Source organism: Castor canadensis, chromosome 11 (genome assembly GCF_047511655.1).
Source record: "Castor canadensis chromosome 11, mCasCan1.hap1v2, whole genome shotgun sequence".
Classification (NCBI taxonomy): Eukaryota; Metazoa; Chordata; class Mammalia; order Rodentia; family Castoridae; genus Castor; species Castor canadensis.
The window spans coordinates 122,604,608-122,617,184 of record NC_133396.1 but is presented as its reverse complement, the minus strand read 5'-3'; the positions used below and the strand labels follow the sequence as shown (position 1 = coordinate 122,617,184).

The window sequence follows — 12,577 nt, the reverse complement described above, 5'->3', positions numbered from 1 at the left end:
TTGCTTATGGGCTTCCTTTTTTTCTTTTTTTTTTTTTTTTGGTGGAACAGGGCTTTGAGCTTGCAAAGTAGGTGCTCTACTGTTTCAGCCATACCTCCAGTAAAATAATCCATTTTAATTGTCAAAAATAACCAAAACCTTCCTGATGACTATTCTTGTCGTTTGCATGGTTTTCCAGCCTGTCATTATTGAACAAAAACAGTTTTCATGCTATGTAGTATTGAGGTGCATCATACATTTAAACATCCTCTGACTGTTGGATACTCTGGTTGTTTCCTTTTTTCTTTCTTAAACAACATAGCTGGCAGGTAGATGTATCTTACTGAGGATGCAGTGATCTGCTGGTTTGTGGGTCCGTTGCTATAGATTTTGTATGGCCTCACAGAGCATGTGCATTGAAGGTGAAGATGCAAATGAAAACTATCCTCAAAGATCTGCATTGAGTCACCGTCAGTTAACTGTTGTTGCAGTTACCTGTGATCACTTCACTAAGTCTGCAAATATCCAGCAAGTTCCTTCTTCCTTCTTAGAGAACCCTTCCCAAATAGAGCTTCCCCTGTCAACCTGGCTGGATGAATCCTTCCAAGCAGTTACCTTTGTTTCCTACCAAGGCAGGCTGGTTTCTGTGAAGAACAGAGGGAATCTAAGGGAAAAAAGAAATTCTTGTTGGTTTTCTCAGTTTACATGAAAAAGTTGAAGCCAATGAGCTCACCAGGGCTTAACTAAGCAGACAGCAAATAGCAAAGTCTTTTGCAGCTCACCTGTAGACGTGCAGAGCCAGCCACAATTTCCTAGCATGGGTTTTTATGGTAGGATAGTTTGAGAAAGTGGTAGGAGGTATTTTTTTTTTAAACAGTAAAACTAAGTCCTCTGGTTGTCCCTTTTGCGTACAACCTATCTTTTGTACTCTGAGTCCCCTGCTCCCAGGAATGACCTTTCTAATTTAGTGTCATGAACCTTACCTAAGTGTCAATTTCATTTGCTCTCCCAGCTGTTGCTTGCTGGTTTGGCTTCACTCCTGAGCCTGCCTTTACCCCTGTCTTTCAAGGCAGCCCTCAGCCTAATTAAATCTTGTCTGTAGGAGATCCAGAAACCATACTGCTGTCTTGATTTTTCTGGGTTTGTATTTATCTAGTGGTGTAAAGTTGAAGCTGGCTTTACCTTAATTCTTACGAAATGCTTATGGTTCTAGAGTCTGCATGTTTAAATTATTGTGCCTGGCCTATACAACAGGTGGAGAGGTGAGACCATACAGCCAGGGTACTTTGGTAGAACTGTTTTCTTTTTCATTTTTATTAGCATCTATTCATTGTATGGGGGAATTCACTGTGACAATTCCACATAGCCTTACATTGTACATTGGTTAGATCACCCCCACCATTTCCTCTCCTCAACCAACTTCCTGCCCCATTTAAAGCAATTGCAAGAGGTTTCGTTGCTCTATTTCATATATTTATACAAAGCCATCAACATATTCCCTCACCTTCGTCTCCTCCATTCACCCATCCCCCCACACCATACCTGTTTTACAGTCTTATCTTTTGTTGTCAGTGTTCAAAGGGGTTTCTCAATGTATCCCTGTTGCAAGTATACTTTACTTTGGTCTGTTCAACTCCCTCTATATTCTCCCTTTCCTTTCCCTCCTATCCATTATTATTCAACCTGCACAGATGTAATGGATTTCTGTATTGTCTCCCTATCCTCTCTTATCCTTTCCTTCCTCCCCCGGGTTCCATAGAGTAGTTGACTATTACACGCAGGTTCTACTTATAAGTGGGTATGAGATCATGTTTGCTTTTGCAGAGCTGGTTTTTCGCCCACATTTCTGACACATAGTGTACTCTCAGTACAGGTTGAGCATCCCTAATCTGAAAATCTGAAATGCTCCAAAATCTGAAAGCTGTGGAGCAGATTTTCAGATTAGGGATGGTCAACTGATGGAGTCTATGCAAATATTGCAAAATCTGAAAAATTCTGAAATCTGCCTGGTTCCAGGCATTTTGGATAAGATGTGCTTAACTTGTGGTTTTCCCTATGAACAATCACACAGCCCTCTGTCATCTTTGGTGTGTGGCTGCTCTTTAGCTGGCGTGTGGGACAGCACGATGGAAGAACATGAAGACAGAATGCAGAGGAGGCACAAGGAGCCACCAATTATCCAGCGCTTTTAATGTGCCAACCTCTGTACTCAGTCCTTTACACACTTTATCATATTTATCCTCATCACAACTGTCTCACTTTATAGTTGAGAAACCAAGACTCGGGATCATACAATTTCATGGTTTATGCTAGAATTCATCCTGATTTCATCTGACGAAGACTCCATGTTCTCAGTCACTGTGCATTGCTGCTGAGCAAGACATGTGTCCCTCTTGTATTTGCTCTGCTTTGTTTCAAAAACAACTTGAAATTGAATGACACACACACACACACACACACTCAATTTTTTTTCTCACTTTCAGGCTCCATGTCCCATTATCCTTTTTCCTTCCCAGTCCTATGCCCCTTCTTGACTTAGTCCAATGTTAACAGTCTCAGACGTGAATCAGTGATGGGTGAGACAGGCAGGCTGACACCTGGTGCCCAAAGGGACACTGGGTCTCAAGGGTGAGGACATCCAAAGTGCTGCCTCCAGCATGTGTTTTTTTGGGGCTGCTGTTGGAAGGGAGGGATGCAGTTTCATGGTTCCTGGCACCAGGGCGACTTGTTGACCCTGCTATAGACTTACTCTGGGGCTGTTTTCCAACCAAGACATGACCTTATCACCCAAGAACGTTGGGTGTTCCCAAGGAAAACCAACCCAACCCTCTGTTACCAGAAATGGCAATGGTAATTTATGAGAAGCTTGTTAAAAGACATTGTAGAGGGGACAATTTGAAGGCTTTAGGAATTGAGGAACAATCTAATACTTCTTCTCTGTTATTTCTGTTTAGGTGCAGCAGCCGGAGCTCTGTTCTCTGAGGGACAACCTTTGTGTCCTGGCCCAGGGCCTGGGCCGCCTGCTCTGCTGGTGGGGACTGGCTGAGCTGATGGCTCACCTCATGTACATGCATGCCATCTACAGCAGCATCCCACTCCTGAGGACAGTGTCTTGCTGGACCTTAGGTAATTGTGGAAGCCACCTTCAATAGCACGATGAGCACCAATGGGTGGCATCAGAGAGAAACTGGACTGGGGGGAATCAGGGGTGCAGTTGGCTTGAACAAATCTTTTTTTTTTTTTTTAACCTTAACTCCCCTTGTGGACCAGGTTATGTATGAGTGAGTTGATTTATGGAGATGTGCTTTGTGGCTATGTGACCCCTATTTGTACAGGACTCCTCCTGAGCTCTGCTGGGCGTGCTTCTCATGGTGTAGAAGTATTGTGCATGATGGTGGAGAGCAGAGCTGCTGAGACAGCCCAGGAGTCAGCTCTAAGAGGCAACACTCCAAGACTGCATTCATCTGCAGTTTTCCCTTTCCTCTTCGTGTGAGGAATGAAGGAAGAGTCTGAGCTTTAGAGTCAAGTAGGCATAGATTTGGATTCTAGCTCCACCAACAAATAGGGAGCAATCTTTGGTGGTTTATTAAATCTGAGCCTTAGTATCTTCATTTCTAAAATGAGGCTTACCTTTGCAGAGTTGTTTAGAGTTAAATGATACACATTAAGGGTGTGCCATATAAAGTATCTGGTAGTTAGAATAAATAGGGTATGTGTGTTTTCTGCAATTGACTTCCTTTTCTTATCTACCCTTTTCTTATACTGTCAGCAAAGTGGTATAGAAGTCTTATTTCCTCTGCAGGACATAGTCTCCTGTATAGGATTTGTCTGGGAAGGAAACCATTGTCCTTTGTTCCTCTGGACAAAACAACAGAGACCATGCCCCATTTGGAACCTCATCTACTCTCTCCTTTGTAACTGCAGTGGCTGAGTTCTGCCTGTGTTCTGACCTCCAGACTGCAGCTGCAGTGGTCGGTGTGTGTGTGTGTGAAGTGTGTGTAATCTTCTGAGCAGATTAAACTGCTCCCTGCTAAGGGCATGAGTACAAGCCTGTCTCCTTACTGTTGGTGATTTATAGATTTTTTTTAAGATCTTGATTGTGCTTGGTGTCAATATGCTTAATCAGAATGTTTCTAGGGAAGAAGTCTTAGGACTAGAAAAATGCTGAGTTGTTTTAATAACACTCTCTTCTTTCCAAATAGATTTTTAAAAGCTAGTTTTGTGTAGCTTCTTGCAGAATTTTCTTTGGCCACAGAAGTTTCTTTTAAAAAAAAATTAAAGTGTAATCATTATATTTATGGAATACAGTGTGATATTCTAACATGTGTATAGTGTGTAATTATCAAATAAGAGTGATTAGCATTTTTTATATCCTTACCATTTCTTTGGATGCTTCAAGCTCCTGACTTCTAATACTTTTTTTGTAGTTAGTAGTTAGTCAGGTTTTGATGATAGGATGAGACAAACAGAATAGGATTGAATGATGGCTTGTACTAAGTAAGATCCCAATTATGTAACCTCTAAATTAAAGGACTTTTTTTTAAAACTGATCAATGGAAAGCACAACTCAATATGGGATAGTAAGGACAGTTATCACGTGTGACAGTTATACTTGAGGTCAGGAGTGGGAGAGGTAAATTGAGTGATGCAGAGATTTCACTGCTGATCCATTCAGACCTTTCATCTTAAGAACTAACCAGAATCCTGGAAGTCCTTTGTACCCCATCCCATTAGCCTCCCTGCCCATCTTTGCAAAGGTAACCTGGTTTTTTTTGTTTATCATTCCCTTCTCTTTCTTTCTTTTTTAAAATCTCTGTTGTATTTTTATAATCCCTCAGTTTATTTAGAAAACAATCTTTTGTGACATATAGTCATATGAATTCGAGGGCAGTTATCTGACAGTACACAATATTACCTGTTTGTAACTCTTTTAAACACTGATGAATGAATACTTATCAACATATCAGTATTTAAGCACATTAACATAACAGGACTTTTCAACTTTTTCACACTTAAGCCAATTTATTTTTGACATTTGGGTTTCATATACATAGAAACCAGACATTCCTCTAAACTGTGTACAGGCATCCTGCTTTCTGTATATAATTTTCAGAGGCAAAGAGGCTTAGTTGGGAGTCAATAAGTGACCCTCCCATGAAATAAACTAGACACAAACCAACAAATATTAAGAATGCTAAAGATTCATTCCAACTATCTTTTCAGTCTTTTATTATTTATTTATTGTTTCCAGTGTTTGTAAAGCAGGATCTCGCTATTCAGCCCAGGTTGGCTTGGAACTTATGATCCTCCCACCTCAGCCTCCCTAGTGCAGGACTGCAGGCATGTGCCACCATGCCCTGCTTCTCCTAGCTTTTAAATATACAAGGGTGCACTAGGAGTGTATCTGCCCAAACACGTCCAAGGGAGGCAGAGAGGTGCTAGGACTCCACAAGAGCCCAGGGCAGGGTGCAAGGTAAGCAGACACTGAATAGTGCTGGCTGTTCACACACTCCAGGTAAACCAGACTATGCAGGTCTGGGCTCAGAGGTTGACCTGGCCTTCAGGTCATTCTTACTCGCTGTGTTCTATTTTGCTGTTCCATATTTGCTTGTTCCACTATTTTGTAATTAGGGCAAAGTGAGAGGTTCAACTAGTCTGGGTGCTTACTGCTCCAAACTGTCTGAATCAAACATTTCTATTTATTTTTCTGAGAATACAATTGACTGCAACCTACAATTTTTTTTTCTTTTGAAGATAAATAGTAAGTCGGCTGAAGAAACAGGTGGGGCTTGGGGTTAAGGAATGCCACCATACTTGGACACAGGACTGGTGGCAAGTAGCAGGCTGGTGGTAGGCATTCTCCAGGAGGGCTCTGTAGCACCGGAGGCCTGCTGGCATGAGTCGTTCCCATAATAGGGGTCCTCAATAATGAGTTGTTTTTGTGGGTCACAGTTCCTGAGTAGTTTGATTTTAGCTTTAGCTTTGCAGTTTTTAACTCGATTCCTTTTTCTTTTCAAATCTCTCCGATTGCATTTATCCATACCCAGCACGTAAGTGAATGTGGCAGTCTTTGGTAACCTGCTGGGCAGCGTGACTCGTGGGGTGCTTCCTCATGCAGCTCTGCCCTCCATAGTCGGGGGGTTCCCACTTCATACGTGGATGTGGCCGCACTGTCTTCCCTCCAGTTTTCCCAAACGTTTTGGTCAGATACAAGTTTTCTGAAAACCACTTCTGCAGTGGGGGACCGGCAAATGTTACCCAGATACACAAATAGCATGGACTTGGGACTGTGGCTGGTCACCTTCCCTGTGAGTGCTGGCTCCCTTCTCTTTCATCGGGCCTTGACTATACTTAAATCCCTAAAATCGCACATTTTAAGACCTCTTCATATAAATAGATTCGTACTTCATGTGTTCTTCTCTGACTTGATTTTTTTTTTTTTTTGGCTTGATACTGTTTTTGAGAAGCATCCATGTTGACACACGTGACCTTGCACTGGTTTCATGTTGGATAGCACTCGGTCATTATTGGTGGTGCTGGGGTTTGAACTTGGGGCCTCCCACTTGTGAAGCAGGCACTGTAACTGCCCCTGCTTTACTCCTTAATTTATCTGTTCTACATTCTGGAGAGCACTTGACCTTGTCCAGGGCTTTGTTATTCCACTGATTGCATTTCTGTGAGTCTCTTGGAGCACACGTGTAAGAGTTCCACGTAGGGCAGTAACTTTGAAAATCCTTGTAGCATGACCCATAGGAAGAAATGCGTTACAGGGTGGGTGTGTAAACTCTCACAAGGCACTGCTTAACCCCCTTGCAATGTGCTCTGATATTTGATTTTCTGTTCCATACTATTTTGTGTAAAAATTCTGGTTGAAAGCCAGCCACTTGGGTGTGTCGTGTGTCATTATTCAGAGTTTGTAAAATGCTGTTCTCTCATTATACACTTAAAATGGAATTACTGGATTGTGTTCAGATTTACAAGATAATACCACATCATTTTAAAATTGGTAAAATAGTTTATGCTCTTCTCGGCAGGGTATGAGAGTTTCCTGTTTAAAATTCTCACTGGTACATGATGCTGGGTTTTAATTTAGAAAATCTGGTGGGTGTGAATTACACTCATGGTTCTGATTGCAGTTCTCTAATTACTAATGAATCAAAGCATCTTTTTGTAGGCTTACATGATTGGTACAAAGGGGTTTCATTGTGATATTTCCAAACAAACATATTTATCCCCTCTATTATGCTTCCTTTTTCCTCCTCAGCCTCTTTGTTACAATTTTAATGGGTTTTATTGTGGTATTTTTGTACATGAATATAATACACTTCAATCATATTTGTCCTCACTATCTTCCTTCCCCCTCCCCCCATTGATTCCCTGCCCAACCATTCATATCTCTTTTTTTTAAGGTCTAGATTCCACATATGAGAGAAAATAAGTGTTTTTTTGAGTCTGGCTTATTTTACATAACATGATCTCTACTTTTATCCATTTTCCTGCAGATGGCATAATTTCATTCTTCTTTATGGCTGCATAATACTCCACGGTATAGGCACACTATAATGTAGTTTTAACTTGTAGTTCCTAAGTTTTTTCTTTTTTTTGGGTGGTGGAACTTAAGCCACCCCTAGCCCTTGTTAATGCAAAACTAGTCCCCTGGCCTCAATGCCAATTCTTTTTTTTTTTTTTTTTTTTTCCTTTTTTATTTATTTATTTATTTTTTTTTTCATTTTTCTTTTATTATTCATATGTGCATACAAGGCTTGGTTTATTTCTCCCCCCTGCCCCCACCCCCTCCCTTACCACCCACTCCACCCCCTCCCGCTCCCCCCCTCAATACCCAGCAGAAACTATTTTGTCAATGCCAATTCTTAATTTACAAATAACAAGAGCAAGGGGAAAACCCCAAAACAAACAAAAAAACCCCAAATAACAAGAGCAGGGTTTTGAAAAAAGGGAAATAGGTTTATTATTCATCAGACAAAGAGGAGGACAGGGAGAGTGAACCTCTCAAAGCTCTATCATCCCCCTTCTAAGAGAAAATGTCTACCTTTTAAAGGGGAGTCAGGGGCTCAGCTTGGCGATGCTGGCCTGTGGCTCTGGGGAAGTCACTGTCTCACCAAATCCCCACACTGGGGTTGGGGTTTGTGGATGGTGTAGTTTTTGTCCCACAGCTCTGTCAGTCTGTCACAGAGGCTGCCTGGCTTTGGCTTCCCCTCCCCACAGAAGGACTGGGACTAAAGTTACAAATTGTTTCTTAGATTACTCTGTTACCTTTCTGTCTGGTTGTGTTTCCAGCTGTCCTCTCCATCTTTGAGGTTCTCAGGGCTCCTCCTCTCTGTATGTGGTCTCTACTTTGTTATCCAAACTTCTACTCACAGTGTCTGATGGAGAAAGCATCTACTCTTCTGCCATCTTGCCCCCTTTGACTGTAGAGTCCTTCTTCAAAAACTTTTAAAGGGAAAATGTTGTTTTGTAATGTAATTTGCATTGTATAAAATGAAAAATAGAAAACGTTCAAGATTTTAAAATGGAAGCATTGTATTACCATCCACCCAGAGAGGACATTGAATCAAATCTTAACACTTGTCACTTCCCACTGTTTTTGTGAACCTATTTATGGTTTTCCAAAGAGCTTATATTCCAGGGGTGTTCAGTTTTGCAATCTGAGACTTTAGTCAATGAGCCTTCTAAAAAATTTTCTATAAAATTTTGATTTTTACTGATGCCCAGTGGTAGTTAGATTTTTACCAGTTGACCCCAAACATTCTTTATACCTGGTTTGGCCAAGCTACTATCCAACCCAGGACATGTGGTATCTGGTTGTTTTGTCCCCTAAGACTGTCCTAGGGTGGGTATGTGGCTCCAGTGGTAGAGCACCTCCTAGCAAACATGAAGCCTTGAGTTTAAACCTCAGCACCAACAAAAAAATACCATCTTAACTTAGCAACCTCCTTTTCTAGGACACTGACTAATCAAAGGGGCCCGTTGTCTTAAGAATTCTCTGCCCTCCGTCTTTCCATGATGCCCTTTGGTTTAATTCCTTTATGTCCTATGTTTCTTATAAATGACAAGTTTTATGTCAAACCTCGTGGCAGCTGGGTATAGTAGCATAGGCCTGTAATCCCAGCATTTGGGAGGCTGAGGCAGGAGCACTGTGAGTTGAAAACCAACCCAGGCTACATAGAGATTTCAGACTAGCATGTGTTACACAGTGAGAACCCGTTTCAAAAATCCAAAAAGAAAAAAAAAAGCTTCATGCATCGAAGTTAATTATTTTAGTTATAATACATCATGGGTAATTCTATATACTTAAACTTTTCCTTAATTCTTATATGAAGTTGTAAACATCTAGAAAATGTGTAGGAATTATATAATACAAAATATGTATCTACCCTGTAGTCCAATGATTTTAAACTTTTTGCCTACAAATAATCTCTTTTCTAACTATGATTTAATATCACACTTAAAAAATAGTAATTAAGTATCATTTAAGAGGTAGTCTATCTTTATGTATCTCTCATTGTCTCCCAAAAATATATGTTTAGTTATCTTCTCAGTCCAGAATCTAGTCAGATGCATTATTTTATTCTGTTTCTGTTTGGTCTACTTCAACTTAGAATAGTTCAACCACTTTTAAAAATGATATTCTTTGAAAGGGCCAGATTTATGGTCATAGAAAATGTCTCCCACGCTGGATTTATTTGTTGTTTTTCACTGTGTTGAATTTGATCTGAAATTTGATTTGGTCTTAATCCTCTTGTGGCTCATTTTATTAAAACTTAATTTTTCTCAGATCACTTTTTATAGGATGCTGTGTACTCATTTGCACTTTCGGGATGTGTGTCTTAGTTGTCTTCACTGTCTGCACTGCTAAGTCAAACTGCTTGCAAACAGTGCTGGCTGCAGATCTCTACCTTAGAAAGGTACATTGATCCCTTTGCAACCAGCCGGGAACACATGGCCTGTTAATTTAGTACTGTGTGAAGACCCCATTCCCCTGTAACTTGGAAAATATTACTAAATACCTTAAACATCCTTGCTGAACCTTGCCTGAATCAGTTTTTTCCACTGGGAGTTGTCAGTGTTGATTTTCTAAATCTGTCATTATATTTTCACTGTGTATCTGGTGTTCTGTAAAGAAAAGTTTTCAATCACAAATTGGGTTGGAATGCAGTTTCTCATTAAAAAAAAAACAGGGCAAATAGGTAATAGTTTCTCTTTAAATATTATTTTCATAGTAAGGAACTAATGAAATCCTCCCAGCCAATGGTACTGCCAATTTTACCTTTTGTTAAAGGTAAATGTAGTTATTAGCCACGTTAAATGTCAGTTAAATGTTTTTCTGTTTGATGCTTAACTTGTCCTACATTTGGTCAAGCTGGTCACTCTGGGTTTTCTTTGTACCTTTGTTTGCTTCTGAGCATTTCCTTGTTTTCTGGAAACTACAACATGTCCCAGTGCTCAGATTATGTTTTCTCTAGCCTAGTATTGGAATCAGCCATATCTCCAAAGGCGCCTTGGCTCCTGCTAGTGAGGAAATTGTATTCAGAGGTTGAGGTCATAGTATTCAGAGGTGTTTTTACTTGGAGGCCTTTTCAATACACAGACCTAGGGAATACATTTTCATAAACCACAGGTTCATAGCGACATTTTAAGTTCAAGTTTAACATCACTGTTTTTTTCTGTAGTATCTTTGCTTTTATGTGCTTTTTTTTCTTTAAACAAGTTCTTGGTTCCTAATTACATCACCTGTTTACTTATTCTGTCTTACACTATCCATAAAATAAATTGACAGTTACACTCAGCATTATAACTAAAATAAGCACCAAAATGACATCGTAAGAAGTCATTTCAATTCTTTCTGCTCTTAGAATGGATGTGTTCGCAGTGAATATACTGTACTAAATATATATTTAGTGAATATTCAATATATAATCAGTGAATACACTATATTTAAAAGCCACCTGAAATAAATTCAGAATGTGAGATCATATTATTGATTTGATATTTGGTGAAATTAATTTGTTTAATTTTTGAATTTTGGATTTATTCTGTTTTTTATTTACCAATTAATTTCTGTAAGTTTTCTTTGGTACCTTTTCATATCTGCAAGACTTTTCTTCATCATTTCTTTTCCTGCATCTGCAGTTTTCCTTGGTATCCATAGGAAGTGGGTTCCAGGAACTCTCTTTAATACCACAATCTGCAGCTGATCAAGTTCCGTCTACAAAATGACATGGTATTTTATATAGCCTTCACACATCCTCCTATATTCCTAAAGTCATTTCTGGTATTCTTACATTAATACAGCGTAAATGCTATGTAAGTAGTTGTTTTGCTTCTTGTTTAGGAAATAATAAGGAAAAAAGGTCCGTATGTATTTAGTACAATTTTTTCCCAAATGTTTTTGACCCATGGTTAGTTAAATTCATGGATGCAGAACCCATGGATACAGAGGACTGACTGTGTTTTCAAGTTTCTTAAGTTTTCAAACATTAAACACAATTATTTTATATTCTCTAGCTATAGATGTTTTAAAGCATACAGGAGGATGTTCAATCTGTGGTAGTTTGATTTTCCATTTCACTTCTGCTGATTCTCATGCACGTTTTAAAATTTTTGATTGTGAATTCATGTTATTTGCTATTTTGTCCTTGGGAATTTTTAGGGTCTGTGGTTTAATATATTTATCCAGAGACAATTGACATTTATTTCTGCCAGGTATCTCGAGTTATTACCAACTTGGTGCTACTTTAAATTTCTGGTTTAGTTTTAGGGTGACACACAGGTAATGGGAATTTTGGCCTTTGGAGATCTGGATTTATGTGAGATCTTAATCTACCCTCCTGTGCAGTGTGGGCTCCTGGAAAGCTAAGCTCTAGGCCCCTCGGGTGCCTGGCACATGTTCCCAGGGCAAAGACAACACCATTCACCCTCCTTCCTGTTTGTGTTTTATATTGTTTCTGGCGTCCAAGGATCTTATAGCTTAGATACATATTTAAAATAAGCTTTTAAACATTTCATTCAGCATTTCTCTGGTGTTCCCCACTGGGGATGATTCTCTGGATAGGTGGTCTATTGTAGGGCCAGAAACAGAAGTCCTATCATGTCTCTTTGTAAGAGGAAGAAAAATTTCCCAAGAAGTACCCCAGCAGACTCCTGGATGACTCATGGCCATAACTGGGTCATAGGTCCAAGTACTTCTTCCAGGTCACTATGGGGATGAGGTCACTTGAGCAAAATTGCTTTTTCAGTGGCAAGGATGGAGGAAAGAGCTGTTTGTGGACAACCAGTAATGTCTACTTCTGAATACAAAATAGCAGTATAGTATCTGGGAAAAAATTTAAATTAGTAAAAGAGGCTAGAAGAGTTATTTTTTGTAATTGTTCCATATCATTCTTAAAATAATTGACATGGAGCTCATGATTTATAGGCTGATCACATATCCCATTTCATAGCTCTACTTTCTATTTGCTGTCTTGGCATAATTATTAATGATAATCTTTCTTTTTCCAAAGTGTTATGATTTGGGAAATACAGTTACCTTTTTAATAATCTTTTCTTTGTCAAGTCATATCCCTACTCTATTCTTATT

At 39.5% G+C, this 12,577-nt stretch overlaps 1 protein-coding gene across 5 annotated transcripts in view; it reads left to right on the top strand.

Annotated features, from left to right (window-relative positions):
- The window catches only part of Hhat (hedgehog acyltransferase), a 317,030-nt gene that overhangs the window by 64,729 nt on the left and 239,724 nt on the right, over positions 1-12,577 (top strand). For all 5 annotated transcript variants that reach the window (XM_074048402.1, XM_074048398.1, XM_074048399.1 and 2 more), the window contains one exon: positions 2,934-3,105. In XM_074048402.1, coding sequence (XP_073904503.1) covers positions 2,934-3,105 — 172 coding nt within the window. The remainder of the gene's footprint in view (positions 1-2,933; positions 3,106-12,577) is intronic.